The 15,712-nt window shown below is 44.2% G+C and overlaps 1 protein-coding gene across 2 annotated transcripts in view; it reads right to left on the bottom strand.

Annotated features, from left to right (window-relative positions):
- Positions 1-205: 205 nt before the first annotated feature.
- The window catches only part of TNIP3 (TNFAIP3 interacting protein 3), an 89,230-nt gene continuing 73,723 nt past the window's right edge, over positions 206-15,712 (bottom strand). For both annotated transcript variants that reach the window (XM_077140167.1, XM_077140168.1), the window contains 5 exons: positions 14,477-14,605; positions 9,537-9,656; positions 6,581-6,706; positions 3,389-3,439; positions 206-1,905 (listed from right to left, as the gene is read on the bottom strand). In XM_077140167.1, coding sequence (XP_076996282.1) covers positions 1,687-1,905; positions 3,389-3,439; positions 6,581-6,706; positions 9,537-9,656; positions 14,477-14,605 — 645 coding nt within the window. In that variant the 3' untranslated portion in view covers positions 206-1,686. The remainder of the gene's footprint in view (positions 1,906-3,388; positions 3,440-6,580; positions 6,707-9,536; positions 9,657-14,476; positions 14,606-15,712) is intronic.

Here is a 15,712-nt window from a genome sequence, read left to right as displayed (position 1 = left end):
GGCCGGGGCAGTCCCAGGGACGCCGGAGCACCGGAGGCAGCCTGCAAGGCCAGCTCCTGACGGGCTGTCTGCGCCCGGCCGCCCGCACCGGGACCCCGCGCCCGGCCTCACCGCCCCGGACCCCGCGCCCGGCCGCCCGCGCCCGGCCTCTTGGCTCCTTCTGCCCTACGAAGCAGCTAAAGGAGGAAACGAGACCACCTCTGTTTTCATCTTCTCGTTTATTTTTGGATGTCTCAAATATCACACGAGATAAGCGATGGGGGCCTCGGCTCAGTACTCCAGGAGAGTTGCCAAAAGAAGGTAAATAGACTAATTTTACAAACACTGTTGCATATGATTGGAGTCAGATTTGGATATAAACATGAAACATGCATTTTTTTCCCAATTAGCTCTAAGGTTTTTTTAAACTTTGTTTTTTACAGAGCCTTTGTTGAACTGAATCCTGCCTGGAAATGCAGGCCTTTATACCTGCGTGGGCCCTTTTTCAAATCCAGGCCTTCGCTGGGCGACAACTGCAGTAATCTGGATTGTCTTCCAAATGACAGGGGGTTTGATGAGCTCTGACAGCAGGTGAATTCCTTCCTTCTTTCCATGAGCAGGTGTGAAGAAAATCATTTTCCTCCTGGATAACTTGAGGGACTCTGGGTGAATAGTTACCCTTTTACAGGAATATTTCTACACTCCCCCAACTGTCAGGGCTGGCTCCTATGTAAATCTCTCTTGCTTGGTGTGTCCTGCCATCTTAGGTTAATGCCACACTCTTGAATAAATGAAAACACTGAAGAGGATACCTGAGTTTGGAGATTACCATAACTGTTTCCAGTGATTATTGAAAAATAAGCAAAGAGATAAGGAAGAAAAGAAAATGGGGGAGGAAAAGCAAGCAGAAACAGCAATTAAACAACACCAGAAAAAAAACAAATCTTCAGCTCCATGCTTATGTCACACCAGGCCAAATAAAAAACACGTATTAAATTCTAACATCCTTCTAACACCCACGAAGACACGACGTCCTCCTTTGTGGCTGTGAGTCACACTCAGCGACAAAGGTAAAGTGGTTTCAGGCAACAGACAGAACTGCTCTGCTGGGAAAATTCCAGCTAAAGTCTCAGAGATTCTTTGCATAATTAGAAATACAGGAAACAGCAATCAGGGAGTGTGCAGAAGTTGTCTGCACAAAGCCAAAATGCAGAAAAATGCATAATTTTCTTCATGGATAAAAGTTTTGTCTAAGAAGGCAAAAAAGGGAAAAGGGGTAAGAGGAGGTGGGCGGAAGCTGCTGTAGAGGAGGAGAGGGGAGGAGAGGCAGGGCTTACTCAGCAGGCTTCCCAATCAATTTCACTCACAAATAACTGCTCAACTGTTCATTTCCTTTTGCTGGGTGGACCCGCCCTGGAGAATAACTTCAGTGGGTCACATTTTCTTGGATCCTTTAAAAAAATCCTTTCCATGGGAAAATGTCAAAAATTATTTTGCCCAGTTGTAATGATATCCCTGTTAGCTGAATATAAGTTTACGACTGATAGAGGCTGCACTGCGGTACCTCCCAGAGCATTTTGCTATTTCCATTTTCCTTTTCTTTATCTGTAAAAATGTCCTTTGGATAAAGTTAGGTATGCCGTTAAAAATGACCCATATAAAATGTAACATTTTCATTGGAGGAGATACAGTTCCATTTGGTTCCTTTCAGTGATTGATGCACACCTGTGTGTCCTTTGAAAGATCATTACGATGTACCTTGGCCGCTGTGACTTGTAAATTAGCCGAGGAGACAAGCTGGAGGCTCCTCCTGTCGGCCACGCTATGTGGCGGGCCCCAGCGACACGCTGGCTGGCCTGGGTGCTCGTCCCGGTGGACCTGTGGGTGGCCCCGGCCCACGTCGCAGTGACAGGTTGGGAAATGCATCTGGGGAGAACAACACAGGGGGTTCGCTGAAGTGGGTGACACTGGGGAGTCGTGCTCACACTTGGGTGTAAATCTTAAGGTTCAGGATAAAGCTGGCATGATTCTAGTTCAGAGGACTGGGGGTGCAGGTGCGACTGTGGGTGTAGGTACAACTGTGGGTGTAGAGAGGACTGGGGGTGCAGGTGCGACTGGGGGTGCAGGTGCGACTGTGGGTGTAGAGAGGACTGGGGGTGCAGGTGCAACTGTGGGTGTAGAGAGGACTGGGGGTGCAGGTGCGACTGGGGGTGCAGGTGTGACTGTGGGTGTAGGTACAACTGTGGGTGTAGAGAGGACTGGGGGTGCAGGTGCGACTGTGGGTGTAGAGAGGACTGGGGGTGCAGGTGCAACTGTGGGTGTAGGTACAACTGTGGGTGTAGAGAGGACTGGGGGTGCAGGTGCGACTGTGGGTGTAGAGAGGACTGGGGGTGCAGGTGCGACTGGGGATGCAGGTGCAACTGTGGGTGCAGGTACAACTGTGGGTGTAGAGAGGACTGGGGGTGTAGAGAGGACTGGGGGTGCAGGTGCGACTGTGGGTGTAGAGAGGACTGGGGGTGTAGAGAGGACTGGGGGTGCAGGTGCGACTGTGGGTGTAGAGAGGACTGGGGGTGCAGGTGCGACTGGGGATGCAGGTGCGACTGTGGGTGCAGGTACAACTGTGGGTGTAGAGAGGACTGGGGGTGCAGGTGCGACTGTGGGTGTAGAGAGGACTGGGGGTGCAGGTGCGACTGTGGGCTGACGTGGATGAGGCTCATAGCCACGTCTTACTGAGGTGAAACCACACCTGGTTTTCCATTTGGAAGAAATCAGAAACACTGGACGGATACGTGGAGTAACTTTATGTTTCCTAGTTGTGTTCACAGAGGGTGCACGTCTAACAACCACCCAATGAACCATAAATAAGCTTTCTTATTGGTCACCTGAAGTCCAGGGAGAAAACTGGGAATGACGCGAAGCAAACGTCATTCTTTAAGGCTACTGGAGGACCAGTGGGATAGAACTGGTCCTCTTCTGTGCCAAAGATGCCCGATTGTTTTCAAAAGAAGCAGAAACCTTTAATATAGTTTTCCACTGTAAATTGTGTAAGCTACCACAAGAAATACCAAGGAAATGTATTTCCCAGATAATTGTGGGGGTAGGAAGGCATCCCTGTTGCATGAACAGACACGAAGCCTTGTGCTGCTGGCAGCACACTCTGCCAGCCACGTGGCCTCGTGAGTGTTAGGACCGACAGCCTGGTGGTTCCTGAGCCCCATCTATTCACTGATGTCTCGATCGATAATGAAAAGCATGGGCTGAACCAGGTCATCTGCTGCAGAGCCTGAAAATGCCTTTTGCTGAGACCACGAGGAACTGCTGTGCACTGGAGGACGTGTGGGCAAAACTTAAAGCTGCTCTTTCAACTATGGCAAGAGGCCTGGCTGGGTTTAGGTAAGGGTCAGCGTACCTGTTTTAGCTGCTTTTCTAGTTTTTCCTTCTCCATTTGACAAGCTTTTATCTGTGGACCAAACAAAGACATTGTTTAGCAAAAAGAATTCAAACAGTTCGTTTCAGAGGCACTCTAGCCCCACTGCCCAGGACCTTCCCCACAGCTGGGAGTGAGGGAGGCTTGGGGGTAGGGCAGGGGTGCGCGGGATGGATAGCAGCGACGCGATGAAAATGGGCACGTTTCGTTTTTCCCATACATCCAGTGATCCTATATTGAAATTTCAAAACGAAGTTTGGGAACCTGGAGAGTTGTAAATTGTTATCCTAGTTTAGGGAAGTCATCTTAATTCTCAGTGTTAGGTTGAAATATTTATACCTGTGTGTATATCTGGATACAGACAAATGCAGACATGGAGACAGCCTCCTCTGCCTACTGAACACAATTGGAATTGGTCAGCCTGGCATTCTAAGGGTTCCCAATACATCTGAGAAGCTGTGTGTGCACTTACTGTATTCCAGGCACTGATTTAAGCGCAGTCCACATAACAACCCAGTGACTCCTCCTGGCACTCTGTGTGACAGTATTATTACCTCTATTTTACAAATGAGGGCACCAAGACGCGGAGATGCTGGATAACTTGCACAAGACTGCACTACTACACTTTATGGCGTCTCACCGTCCCATCTCTTCTCCTCACCTGCCTGCCCCTCCTGGCACAGCTAGAGGAAGTGCTTCCTCTCTGACTCTCCAGCCTGCCGCCGTGCTCCCCACATCCTGTGCTCCTCAGCCCTACCAGGGGAGTGGCCTCTCCTGCATGATGCCTTACAGCTTCCCCCGCAGTCTTCTTCTCTCTGTCCAGTCCCCCATCAGCATGGGTCACTCCCCAGACCTCAAGGCCTGGCCATGCTGCGCATCTGCTGTCCCTCATGGTGATGTGAGTCTATGAACAGCAAGGGCAGTCTTGTGGACATACCCAGCAGGGTGCCTTGCAAAAAGTAAGCATCACAGTTAGATTATGCTAATTATATAGCTTGCTAATCCTATAGCTGAATGAAACAATTAAAAGGGACCCATCAAGGACGGGCAACAGTGGCTCAATGGCAGAGTTCTCGCCTGCCATGCCAGAGCCTGCCCATGCCAAAAAAAAAGTGACCCATACAATAAACCAAAATTATTTATTAAAACACCTGTGAGTTATGACCGAGGCTAGATGCTTTTATATAGAATTTCTTTCACTGAACCCTGAGTATGGCTTTGTGAAGTCGTGAGGTGGTATCCTTGCCCACACTTCACAGGTGAGTAAACTGAGGGAGGTTAATGATTTTTAGAAACATAGAGGTTTTAGAGGGATAAAAACATTTCTGGATCCACTAGCCCAGCTTCCTCATTTACAGGTGGAGGCAGCAGAGAAGAGTTGACTGACTTGTTCAGGGTCAGCCCACGAGGCCTGACCACCACATCCTGTACCGCAGAGTCTCTCCCACCACTGATTCTCCTGCCAGTGCCGTGAGCTGAGAGAGTCTTCGGTGCTAGAAGGAACCCACGCTGCTACGTGAGCAGCAAGCGCAGACTGATCCGACCTAAAACTTCCTTTTAGAGTCCATTTGTTTAACAGATAATATGCTATTCAATGATGTAAAGTCAGTTCTTGTTATTATATCATAGTATTTAATCTGCTTTTGGTACATTTAACAGACTACTGTTAAACCATCTGCATAAAATGAATTTTGTGAATTTGTATCATCTCCTTAGTAGAGTGAGTGAGACCACAGAGAAGCAAATGACTGGATTATCATTGTTTTAGAGAAGGTGTTTTGATAGCTTTAAGATAATAAAATGTACGTATCACTTTGCTAATAAGCATAATTATACCATACTGTACTCAAGCAGTACATTTATTTTGACATCAATCAAAATTGTTTCACAGATGACACAGGAATGAAAATTACATGTGAATTTTATGGTTCTTTAACTTAAGTAGATGAACATGTGTTCCTGATTGGACTAAAACTTCTGTAATGACATCGCCAATCTGAACTAAATATAATGGAATGACTAAGATTAAAATTTGGTGAGAAGTAAAGTAATTTATAGTGACAAAAGAAATTAAGGCAGCTTTGCAGAAAATAAATAAAAATTGAGGGAGTGATTTGCTTGCCAAGAGTGAGTAATCAGACATTTTCTCATCCATTGCTGTATATTGTAGGTGGTATGAATTTCTTTGAGAAAATTATTTTATTATATATCAACACTATTTTATTCCTTCCTGGTTCTTAGAGAGGAAGAAACTCTGCTAAAAAAGTTTTTCCATGTAAAATTAGGAATTTTAAGTTGATCCCTGAAAAAAACTGTCAGACTAATAACATAATCTACTTTGTAATAGGAAGAAGAGAGTGACTAATAGTTTAAAGTTTAATTATTAAATTAATTAATAGTTTAATTCTTCCAAGACTAAGAAGCTCGAAGCTACAAGTCTGCCATAACGTGTCCCACGACAATTTCCTATTTGTTGAAAAGTACTGCATAATTTTGTGAATCAAAAATTTTGTGGGTTATTTTCTATTTTTAAGCCAAAATTGTGTTGGCTACATTTTCCTTTATTAGTATCAATATTTGTCCGTCATGGAAAAGATCTGAATCTTTTAATATACTCAATTATACTTCATTTTATTCTGTTTTTATTTAATATACCCATTCCAATAAACTGGTCAATATGATCTAGTTTCCTTGAGAGTGCCCCAATTCCATCAAATCTGCGAACCCACCAAACGAAATTCTTGATTTCACAGGACATATAAATGGAATTTAGATATATTTGTGCTTTCAGAACTGGTTTCAGAAGACAAGAGCATTCCGACATAGCACTTCAGAGACAAAGGCAAGTCAGAAACTACTTCACTGTACTGGATATTTTGAATTTGAATTTGAGTAGTAGGTAGTTCAAATCCCATCCCACCAGGATAAATATTATAAGAAAAAACCCAAAAGGACTGGAATCTATAACACCCTTTGGAATCCAATTTCTTGGGCAACCCCTTCATATACTTAAAAGAAACATCCTGCCACCTCCACCTCCCTACGTGAAGAATGATTTCCTCCCAGGTGCCCACCTCTCAATTAACAGAAGCCAAAAAGTCTTGTTTCTTTTAAATGGGGGGAAAAAGAAAATACACATTGTGCTGGCAAAGATCATTTTGTTTTGACTTGTACCTGAGAATTCAGCCTGTTCAACTGGGACTGAGAAGTTTGGTTAACCTGCTGCAGCTCCTCTTTCTCCTGACTGAGTCTTTCTCGGTCGGACCGCTCCTTTTTGAAGTCTTCTTCATATATTTGCACCTAGGAAATATCAATTCGCTTTACTATCAGCTTCCTTTTTTTCTTAACCCATTTAAATGATTTCAAACGAGCTGCTGTCCAGTCTCGGCCCCTGCGGTCTGATGGGCTCCTTCCTTATTTTCATGAATACTGCTTCATGATGGGACTCCGTTCTGATGTCGATGACATTGATTTTATCTTTCACTTTCTTTAAAGTGGGAATTCTCAACTTTTTCCCTTGAAAATTTATCAGAAATTCAGAAGTAAACTAATAACATAAGTGACTTGGAAAAATTCCCCTCATCCATTATTCTTCTGACACCCTTTCCATCACTGAGCTGATGCCTGCCTCGTGTTAAGTGCCACTATTTTGGAGCAGATCATCCATCCCAAACACAAGCTCTGATGCATGAATGCTGCCTGAAGTTCTAAATGATGGTTCACCGACAATGGCTGTTAAATGAAGCCACTGAATATTGCCAGGTGGAATTTGCAAATATAAATTAAGAACTGAGCACAAAATAGAAATGAAAGGCTAAGGCACGTGGAAAACTAAAACAAGGATGTTAAAAGTTATTCGCCAAGGTTATCCTATAAATTTATAAACTTGGGAGTATATCATTGAAAAGGAAATATGGCAATATCTTAGTGGCATGCTTCTTGGGAAGTACTCCAAATATCCCAGAAGACTTATCAAACTAAAATTGAAAAACAGCTTTAATTGTTATTGTTCTTAATTGGCATAGCATTAACTGGTGGCTTGAAGAATAGCATGTAATGGAATTAAAATAAATGAAACTTAGAGAGTAAAGCATTCAACCCTACAAAGCAAATGAATTCCTGTAAGACCATGACCTAAACTATAAATTGCTTATGATATTAGAACATAGTAGGAAGGTTTTTGTCTATTACCTCTAAAGCACCTTCATCACCAATATGCAACACATTTTAGCTAGAGTTTTATCAACTTTAGATCAATGTGAATTGAACAAAATGCAATATGCAAAAGAGGGAGAAATTAAACATTTAAAGATCTAAATGCAGATAAATATATTTTATTTGTAAGACTTAATTCTCAGGAAGTCTTGCATGGAAATTACCCTCAGTCATGCTGGTATTTTTTGGGGGGGCACTGAGAGCTGCGGTTCCATCCGGACCCAGTCAATGCTCTGTAAGCAGTGGCTAGAGGTGTTTTAAATAGGACAAGCTCCTCAGATCAGAACTGGGCACTCTTCACCAGCCCCACGCGGACGGTTGTGCCACCACTTCATTCAGAAGGGGTCAGGATTCTTTTTCCATTCTTTGTGAATGGAAATCCTTTAGTGTTCTGCTCGGCACTTGGCGACTGTTAGGGGAGTCGGATTAGAAACGTGCCTCATCCGAGCGTGCGTGCAGAGTCCAGCAGCAGCACCGCACACGGCTGAGGAGCGAGCGTCCACTCCCACTGGGGACTCTGAACAAAGGAAGCCTGTGGTGCCTGTGCCATGTCTAAGGCAAGTGGCTCCTGGCAGTGGTGCTTTCCGTGAGGTCAGGGACAAGCAGGGGTCTGAACACATGCAGGTCCTTTTTCAGGGGAATCCTGGCTAATGCCAATAGTGCCTTAGGGGTTGAGAATTTGGCAGAGCTTTAAAACTCTGAAGATTACTCTTACTCTTTTTATACATTTATTTCTGAAGCTGTATATCTGCTCCTGATGTTTCAATGGAGTCAATTATTTAAATGGGGTTGGTAGAAGAGACAACCCAATTTACCAAGTTGTCTGAACCTTTTAGTTCTACTTATGTGTGGGCTACTTCCAATGAGGTAATGACACTAGCGTAAATAAATAACAATATCACAATTGCTCAACTCTTCTGTGTTTTGCATCAAGAATCCTTGTAAGTGGCACTTGCTCAGTGCAAAACAGCCAACAGGTACTACCCAGGGACGTCAAAACAATGATATTTCCAGCCCTTGGCTCTACGACCCCCTCTCCCCACCCCTAACACACAACTGACAATGTGAGCTTCAGGGACTGGGTTTCCTTCATGTACTTTTTAATACATCAGTGTCAGCACGCACTGCTCCAGCACTTCGCCTGTATTCATTTACTTCACTCCTCGCAGGGAAAGAGATGCGATGTGCATGGCAGTCCCTCAGCTAAGCAGTCCCCAGCTGGGTGAACTAAGCTTGGACCCAAATAGTTGAGGCTGCGCTCTTTCACCAGCGTCCTATGCTGCTAATTCACGCAGAAGCCCACAGAGTGCTTTCTTAACTCTTGCCATCCACTTGGCAACAGTGAGAGAGAGTTGGGTGGGATGCCAGGGGGAAGCTGCTGGGCAGCAATACCCCCCTATGCCAACGGAGGTGGAGGTGGCAGAGCAGGTGTGGCTGTCCGTGACGACAATCACTGCAGATTATTCCTGTAACAACTGCCTCCACTGCTCAAGGACTGAGAGGCAGCAGCTGCAGAATCACAGCCCGCTGCTAGGGCGTCTGCCACTCTTCTAAGAGGTCCAGACTAGGGGTTAATAGTGTTTTCTAACTGAACTGTGTCGACATGAAAACCTCCAGTCCCAGCACTAATAGGTTCTCATGGAAAGGTTAATTAGTACTGTCCCCTTTCTCCTGTGTGATCTTGGGAAAGCAGTTTAACCTATCTGGGCCTCAGTTCCCTCTTTGATTAAATGTGGGAGTTGGACTAGCTGATACATTTTCTCTCACCAGGTATTAAACTTAGATCACTCTAATTAAAATAAATGCAAAACGCTTTGGCAAACATTTCAAATAGTAAGTCATCCAAAAACACCCAAAGAATCCCGAATAATGGGTCCTATGTTCTCACATGACGCTGCTACTTCCAGTTTCTCACCTGATGTTTGAGAACTTCCATTTCAGTCCTCATCTCCTCATGGCTGCATTTCATTTCAGATGTGCCCAATAAATCCGTGGAGAGTGAAGGACATTCTATCTTCAAGGCATCCTGAAGAGCCTGTGGTATCAGATACACACACTGAGGACCTTACCCTGGCACATCACATGAAATCTTTCATAGCTGTTACGATCAGTCTCAAATTCACCAGCAAGGTAGAATGACTTCATTTTTAATGCTACTTCCCATGACTGAAAAGCTTCCCTCTTTCTGATTTCCCAGCATCTATGTGTTTTTTCAGAATCTCTACCTTTTCTCCACGATGATGTTTATATTCTCTTTATTATTTAGGAGCGTTTTGGTGTTGGATCTCTCCGCCCTCCTAACCATGAAAGGAAAACATGCGTGTAGGCTCTCTCCAGATTCTCTTTGTCAATCCACTGTGTTAATCTAGCAAAGATCCTCAAATTTTAGTGAGCATTGAATCACTACACTTAGCTAGCGCTGCCCCGGAGGTTCTGAATTGATAGGTCTAGGGCAGGGCAGGATAATTGTCATTTCTCAAAAAAACAAAAAAACCAGATGCTTTCTGTCCCAGATGACATTTTGAGAAATATTGCGCTATACATCCCTGCCATAGCCCCACTAGGAAACAGGGAGATGGAGAGGGGTGTGAACCAAGCAGATTTCTTATCTGTTAGATTCACTGGGCTTGGTGTGCCCTGTCTTCTCTCAGCACATCATGCCCAGGTCTAGACACAATCCATTCACTCTCTCTTAAAGCCTCCATCAGCTCAGCACAGGGGGAGAGGGAGAGTTCTCCGGTTTTTGAAATCCAGTACAACTTGGTGCTTTCACCGTAGGCTGAGCAGGTGGAGACTGTGGGAGGCACTTAACCATCCTGATCGCCGTTCTTGTGCATGGTCCCACATGCTCTACCTCACCTAGCAAAGGGGAAGACCCTTTGTACGAGATGAATCCAGTAAAATGGCTTCCAAGAATTACGGCAAAACATGCCTCATCCTGACGTGGCCTGGGAGCCCATAGTAGGAGCAATGAGATGTTATCAAATGGGCACGCTGTGTAAACAGGAAAGCTTCCCATTCCGAGCACCAGAAGAATCCACGGCCGCTGTGAGCACATCCTTACAGGTCTAGTTAGGACTGTTTGATGATACTATTAGTAACGCAGTCCCTCATATTACAGTGCCACATGGTTGTAAAGGTAGGAAAGGAAAAGCATATTTATGGTCTTTAGAATGGTGGACAGACTGGGACTTTCCTGATTAGAATCTACTGACACTGTCGAGTATGCCTGGACTATCATTTTTCAGGAAGTTGTAAGAGAAACAAGAACTTTTTGCTCCTACAGGAAGAATTTAAAGAAACAACAAAACTTGTTTAATGATTTATATTTTGTTAAAATTTGTTGTTGAGCTGCATGGTTCTAAGAAGTATGATAATAGCAAGGCTCTTTTATTGTAATGTGTCAATTGTAGGAAGAATCTAGGGTGGGGTGAGCCAAATGAATGAAAACAAACACTCCAGTTCCACTTCCTGTCCCTATGAATAGACTAGTCCTGTGCGTCTTGCCATATTTGAATTTCCTGGACTACCTGTCATGCTATTCAGACTTCTAGAAATTTTGCAAATGAGTCATAAATGTAAGGTGAGTCTAATAGATGTTTATTCCACCTTGGTGTTTTCAAACTTCCTTGACCAAATACCTGTAACCTATTCTGGGAGAGTTATTTACCATCAGAACAGAAATGCTAAATAGATCTTAGAGGGGTGAGATGTCCCACAAATTAATTTTACCCATGAGCATCACTAGCTGACTAGCCTCAGGTAATTTCTCTAATTCTGGTTAAACATCTGGCTTCTTTTCAAGAGCTTGATGAGAACCATGCCCGTGGGTACATTCTTCAAAGCAAATAAGAGTTGAATTGAGTGCACACAGCGAAGCCCAGCTGTGTGAACTTCTGAAAACCATATGTTCATTATTAAGCTGACATTACAGATTTCCAGACTGTGCCAGCTTGCTGGGCAGGCCCAAAGCTCCATGCTGAGAATGGTGTGTGCAGTCAGCCACTCAAACCAACACTTTCACATCCATTACAGTGGTTAAAACAGGTAGGATGAAAAATGTGCAGTATAAAATAGAAGAAAAACAATTTCTCACATTTCATTCACTAGGTTAATACAAGTGCTGAATGAAAAAAATTCCTTTCATAACCCATCACTTGCAGTATGTTTTTTTTTTTTCACATGGGCAGGCACCGGGAATTGAACCCGGGTCCTCGGGCCTGGCAGGCAAACACTCTTACCTGCTGAGCCACCATGGCCTGCCCTGTTTTTTTGCTGTTGTTTGTTTTCTGTGTGTGCTGTATAGTGGGGGTCACATTTCCTTCCTTTTCCACGTGACTATCCCGTTATTGCACCACCATTTGTTGGCTTTTTGGGGGGTGCGGGAAGTATGTGGGCCCAGAGTTGACCCCAGGTCTCCCACACGGCACCTGAGATTCTACCGCTGCACTGCCCTTGCATTCCCTAGCTATGTTTTATAAACGACAATTTAAGGTATAGATGTCAGGGATGAGTTTCTTCCCGGCTTTAAGTATCCTTTTATTTTTCCTCATTTTTCACAAGTAATGTACTATGACTATTAAGGAATGACTCTCAGATCCAGAATTGGCTATTGAATATATTATGTACTTACTAACTATATCATCCATCAATCTATTCTTCCATCCATCTACCTATCCACCCATCCATCCATCCAGCCAACAAAAATTTAAGCCCTCACTGTGAGCAGGCCCTGTTTTAGGCACTTGAGATGCAGCATGGAACAACACAGAGCAATGCCAGGGTCCCATTACAACTGCTGCCTTTTGGATCCCTTCCTCCATAAAAAACATATATTAAGTTATATTTTACTATTGCATTGTTAAAAGGTTGAATATGTAAATATATATTAAAACATTTTCTTTAACCAAAAATTTCACTTTTTCTCTTCTCATTTTCAAAGAATTTAAATTTTGGGGTACAAGGGTAGTTCAGTGGTAGAATTCTCATGTGCTGTGTGGGAAACCTGGGTTCGATTCCCAACCCATGCACTTTACTGCCCCCCCAAAAAAATACTCCATAAATGGTGCTGCAATAACTGGATAGTCACATGGAAAAAGAATGAAAAGTGATCCCCCCACCATGCAACATACACACAAAAAAATAATTTAAATTTTTTTAGGGGCCCCTAAAAATGCGTTTGGCCTAAAAGCGTTGACCTCAACCCACTACTAGGAAGGTGGCCCCATAAGAGCTCTGCCCTCGGGGAGCTGACAATCAAGACTGGGAGGGAGAAAACAAGCTAAAGGAAGGTGACACAGTGAACATATTATATAGTAATAAGTTCTGAGGGCAAATAAAGTCAGGGGTCGGATTAGGCAACTTTAAGGAGGACAGCCAGAAAAGTCTTACTCGAGAAGGTGACATTTGTTTCAAGACCTGAATTTCACTCAGATTATTTTTTCTCATTTAGATTTTATGACTATAAACATAAGAATTATGAAATTGGTATTTTTTAACTTTTTAAATTCCTATTTGTGGCTATCAGTATATCATCCCCAAAGGGTAGCAGGCACATGACCTGAAAAGGCAGAGTTCATGGCTGTTCTGACTTCGCAGGCTTGATGTCCTGGCTCAGCCTGCAGTTAGGGAAGCGAACAACAGAATGTAAGGAAACACAATAATATATTTAAGATGGGAGGGATTTCAGATATAATCTCAATTATCCTTAATTCCTTTACCTCATTGGTGGAAGATTTTCCAGTAAAGAACAAAAGGGAAAAAAATACACATTTGCTCTCAATTTCATGTCTAAACGTTGTTTTTCTATCTTAGAGGCCAAAGAAGTTCTTCGTCTATAAAGCCAATCCCTGCTTTCCTATTCTCTCCTGAAGAATAACTGTCCCACAAACGGAGCAAATGTACATCACCGTTTGTAAAGCGCCGTGTCAACCCCCCAGGCACACACTCAACATTCTGGAAATCTTTAAATGCACCTCTGAGCGCGCGTTAACTCTAACTACGGTTTGCGTAGGTGGCACACAGCCCACCACGCAGGCCTGAGCACGTGCTCAAGGCCAATCGCCCACTCTCGTTTTAGAAGACGATTTCCGTGACTTTGCAAGGAACTCTCAAGGCTGCAGTGAGGGCTGCAGAGCTCCTGCTCTCGGCCGTGGGCTGGAAGGGTTCCCGAACTCCGCATATGATTTGGGTCTTGGAAAAGTTTACAGCAGAGGGTTAACTTTTTCCCCTCAACAAATTAGCTATCGCTTCTCTAAGCCAACAAACAATGGCACACGTACAGACTGCCATCCTTCCGCAGCGCAGGGACAGCTCAACCGGAGCAAGGCATGACCCCACTGCGCCTCCCTAACAACCCCGGCTTCTGCTCTCACTCCCTCGTCACTGAAGGGGGGCTGTAGGCTTGTGCCTCGGAAAGCCCCTGTCTCAGCCTCGGGACTGGCACTGAGGGCACTTCCATACGGCGTGCCCCACCCCTGGTTCCGTGGTGATAATTTTAAAGAGCAGCTTGTTTCCTCAGGAAGCTTTTGCGGTTGACCAAGAGATGTGTTATTGTTCGCAAATATTCACCGACTTCAGCGGTTCCTCTAACTAAAGCCTTGCTGCTCACCGCCCTCTATCATCTCTCCTCATTTCTCTTTTTCTTGCTGCCTCTGTGCAGGAACCTGCACTTTTTAAGCCTCCTGAACCCAGTGTGGCTGAAAGAGGCGGGCAGAATAATTCATGAGTTTACAGGGGAGGCCCAGGGCCAGTGCCCAGGCCAGGGGCGCTGTGCCCCACGGCTTCTGTTGTGACTCAGTCAGAGCCTTTGCACAACTCTCGGGTTCTTATCTCATGCTAGATCTGCTTTCCTACCTTATTGAGGCGTTTTATTTCGCATTCATAATGTTCGTTCTTCTTGTTTGCAAGAGCATTTTTTTCCTTCAAAAGTTTATTTTCTTTCTTTAATTCGTGTAATTCTTCATTTAGGTTTTCCGTTTCCTTCTAAAGTAAAGAGCAAAAGAGCAAAATCAATATCCAAAAAGTACAGAGCAGATCATATTGCAGGCATCGCCCTAATAAACCTGCCAGATTTTCACTCAGTGTACCTTTAGCGCAATGTTCTCTGAGTGGAGGATGGGAAAAACAGTGAAGAAACTGTGCTTTCACCCTAGCGCTACCTAGACATTTGGTGACCCCAGGAAAAGGAACCAGAATCCCTCATTCACTTTCCAGGGTCAAACGTGTCTGAAGGAGAAGCTGCTCCGGCAAGGCTGATGGGTGCCCGATTCGGCGATAGTTGGAGGCTCTTTGTAAAAAGTGTTATTGCAATAAAAGAATAACATTTCTCTAAACCTACTCTTGCGCCTTTCCGCAATAGAGTGAAAGAGAAGAGAGTAAATTTTCCGGCTAAGAAGACCTTTTATGACAGATAATCATTCATAGCCTATCTTAGTGTGATTCTTATTTTAAAAGGTAGTGATCAACCAACCCAATTTCCAACACTCATCTATGTTTTAGTTGATCTACAGAGTGTATTTAGATCTACCAGGTTCTGAATTCAGACAAAATCTATCTTCCATCTCCTAACTCTATATTCTGGAGAGAATACTTGTGGTGTTAGATTCAGTTGTCAACTTGGCCAGGTGAAGGCACCTAGTTCTGTTGCTGTGGACATGAGCCAATGGTACATGAACCTCATCTGTTGCTGATTACATCTGCAGTCAGCTAGGAGGCGTGTCTGCTGCAATGAATGATGTTTGATTGAATTGGCTGGTGCTTAAATGAGAGACTCAATGTAGCACAGCCCAAGCAGCTCAGCACAGCTCATCTCAGCACTCTTAACTCAGCCCAGGCCTTTGGAGATGCAGAAAAGAATCACCCCGGGGAAAGTGGAGCCCAGAGGCCTGGAGAGAAGGCCAGCAGAGATCACCCTGTGCCTTCGGCATAAGAAAGAACCTCAGTTGAAAGTTAGCTGCCTTTCCTCCGAAGAACTAACCAAATAAATCCCCTTTTATTAAAAGCCAATGGTGTGTTGCATTCCAGCAGCTAGCAAACTAGAACCATACTATAGAGTGAACTGGAGTCTTTGGTGATGAATGAGATTAACAC

The sequence above is a fragment of the Tamandua tetradactyla genome, chromosome 22 (genome assembly GCF_023851605.1).
Source record: "Tamandua tetradactyla isolate mTamTet1 chromosome 22, mTamTet1.pri, whole genome shotgun sequence".
Lineage (NCBI taxonomy): Eukaryota > Metazoa > Chordata > Mammalia > Pilosa > Myrmecophagidae > Tamandua > Tamandua tetradactyla.
Note: the sequence above shows the minus strand (reverse complement) of the source record. Positions and strands in the feature narration are given on the sequence as shown.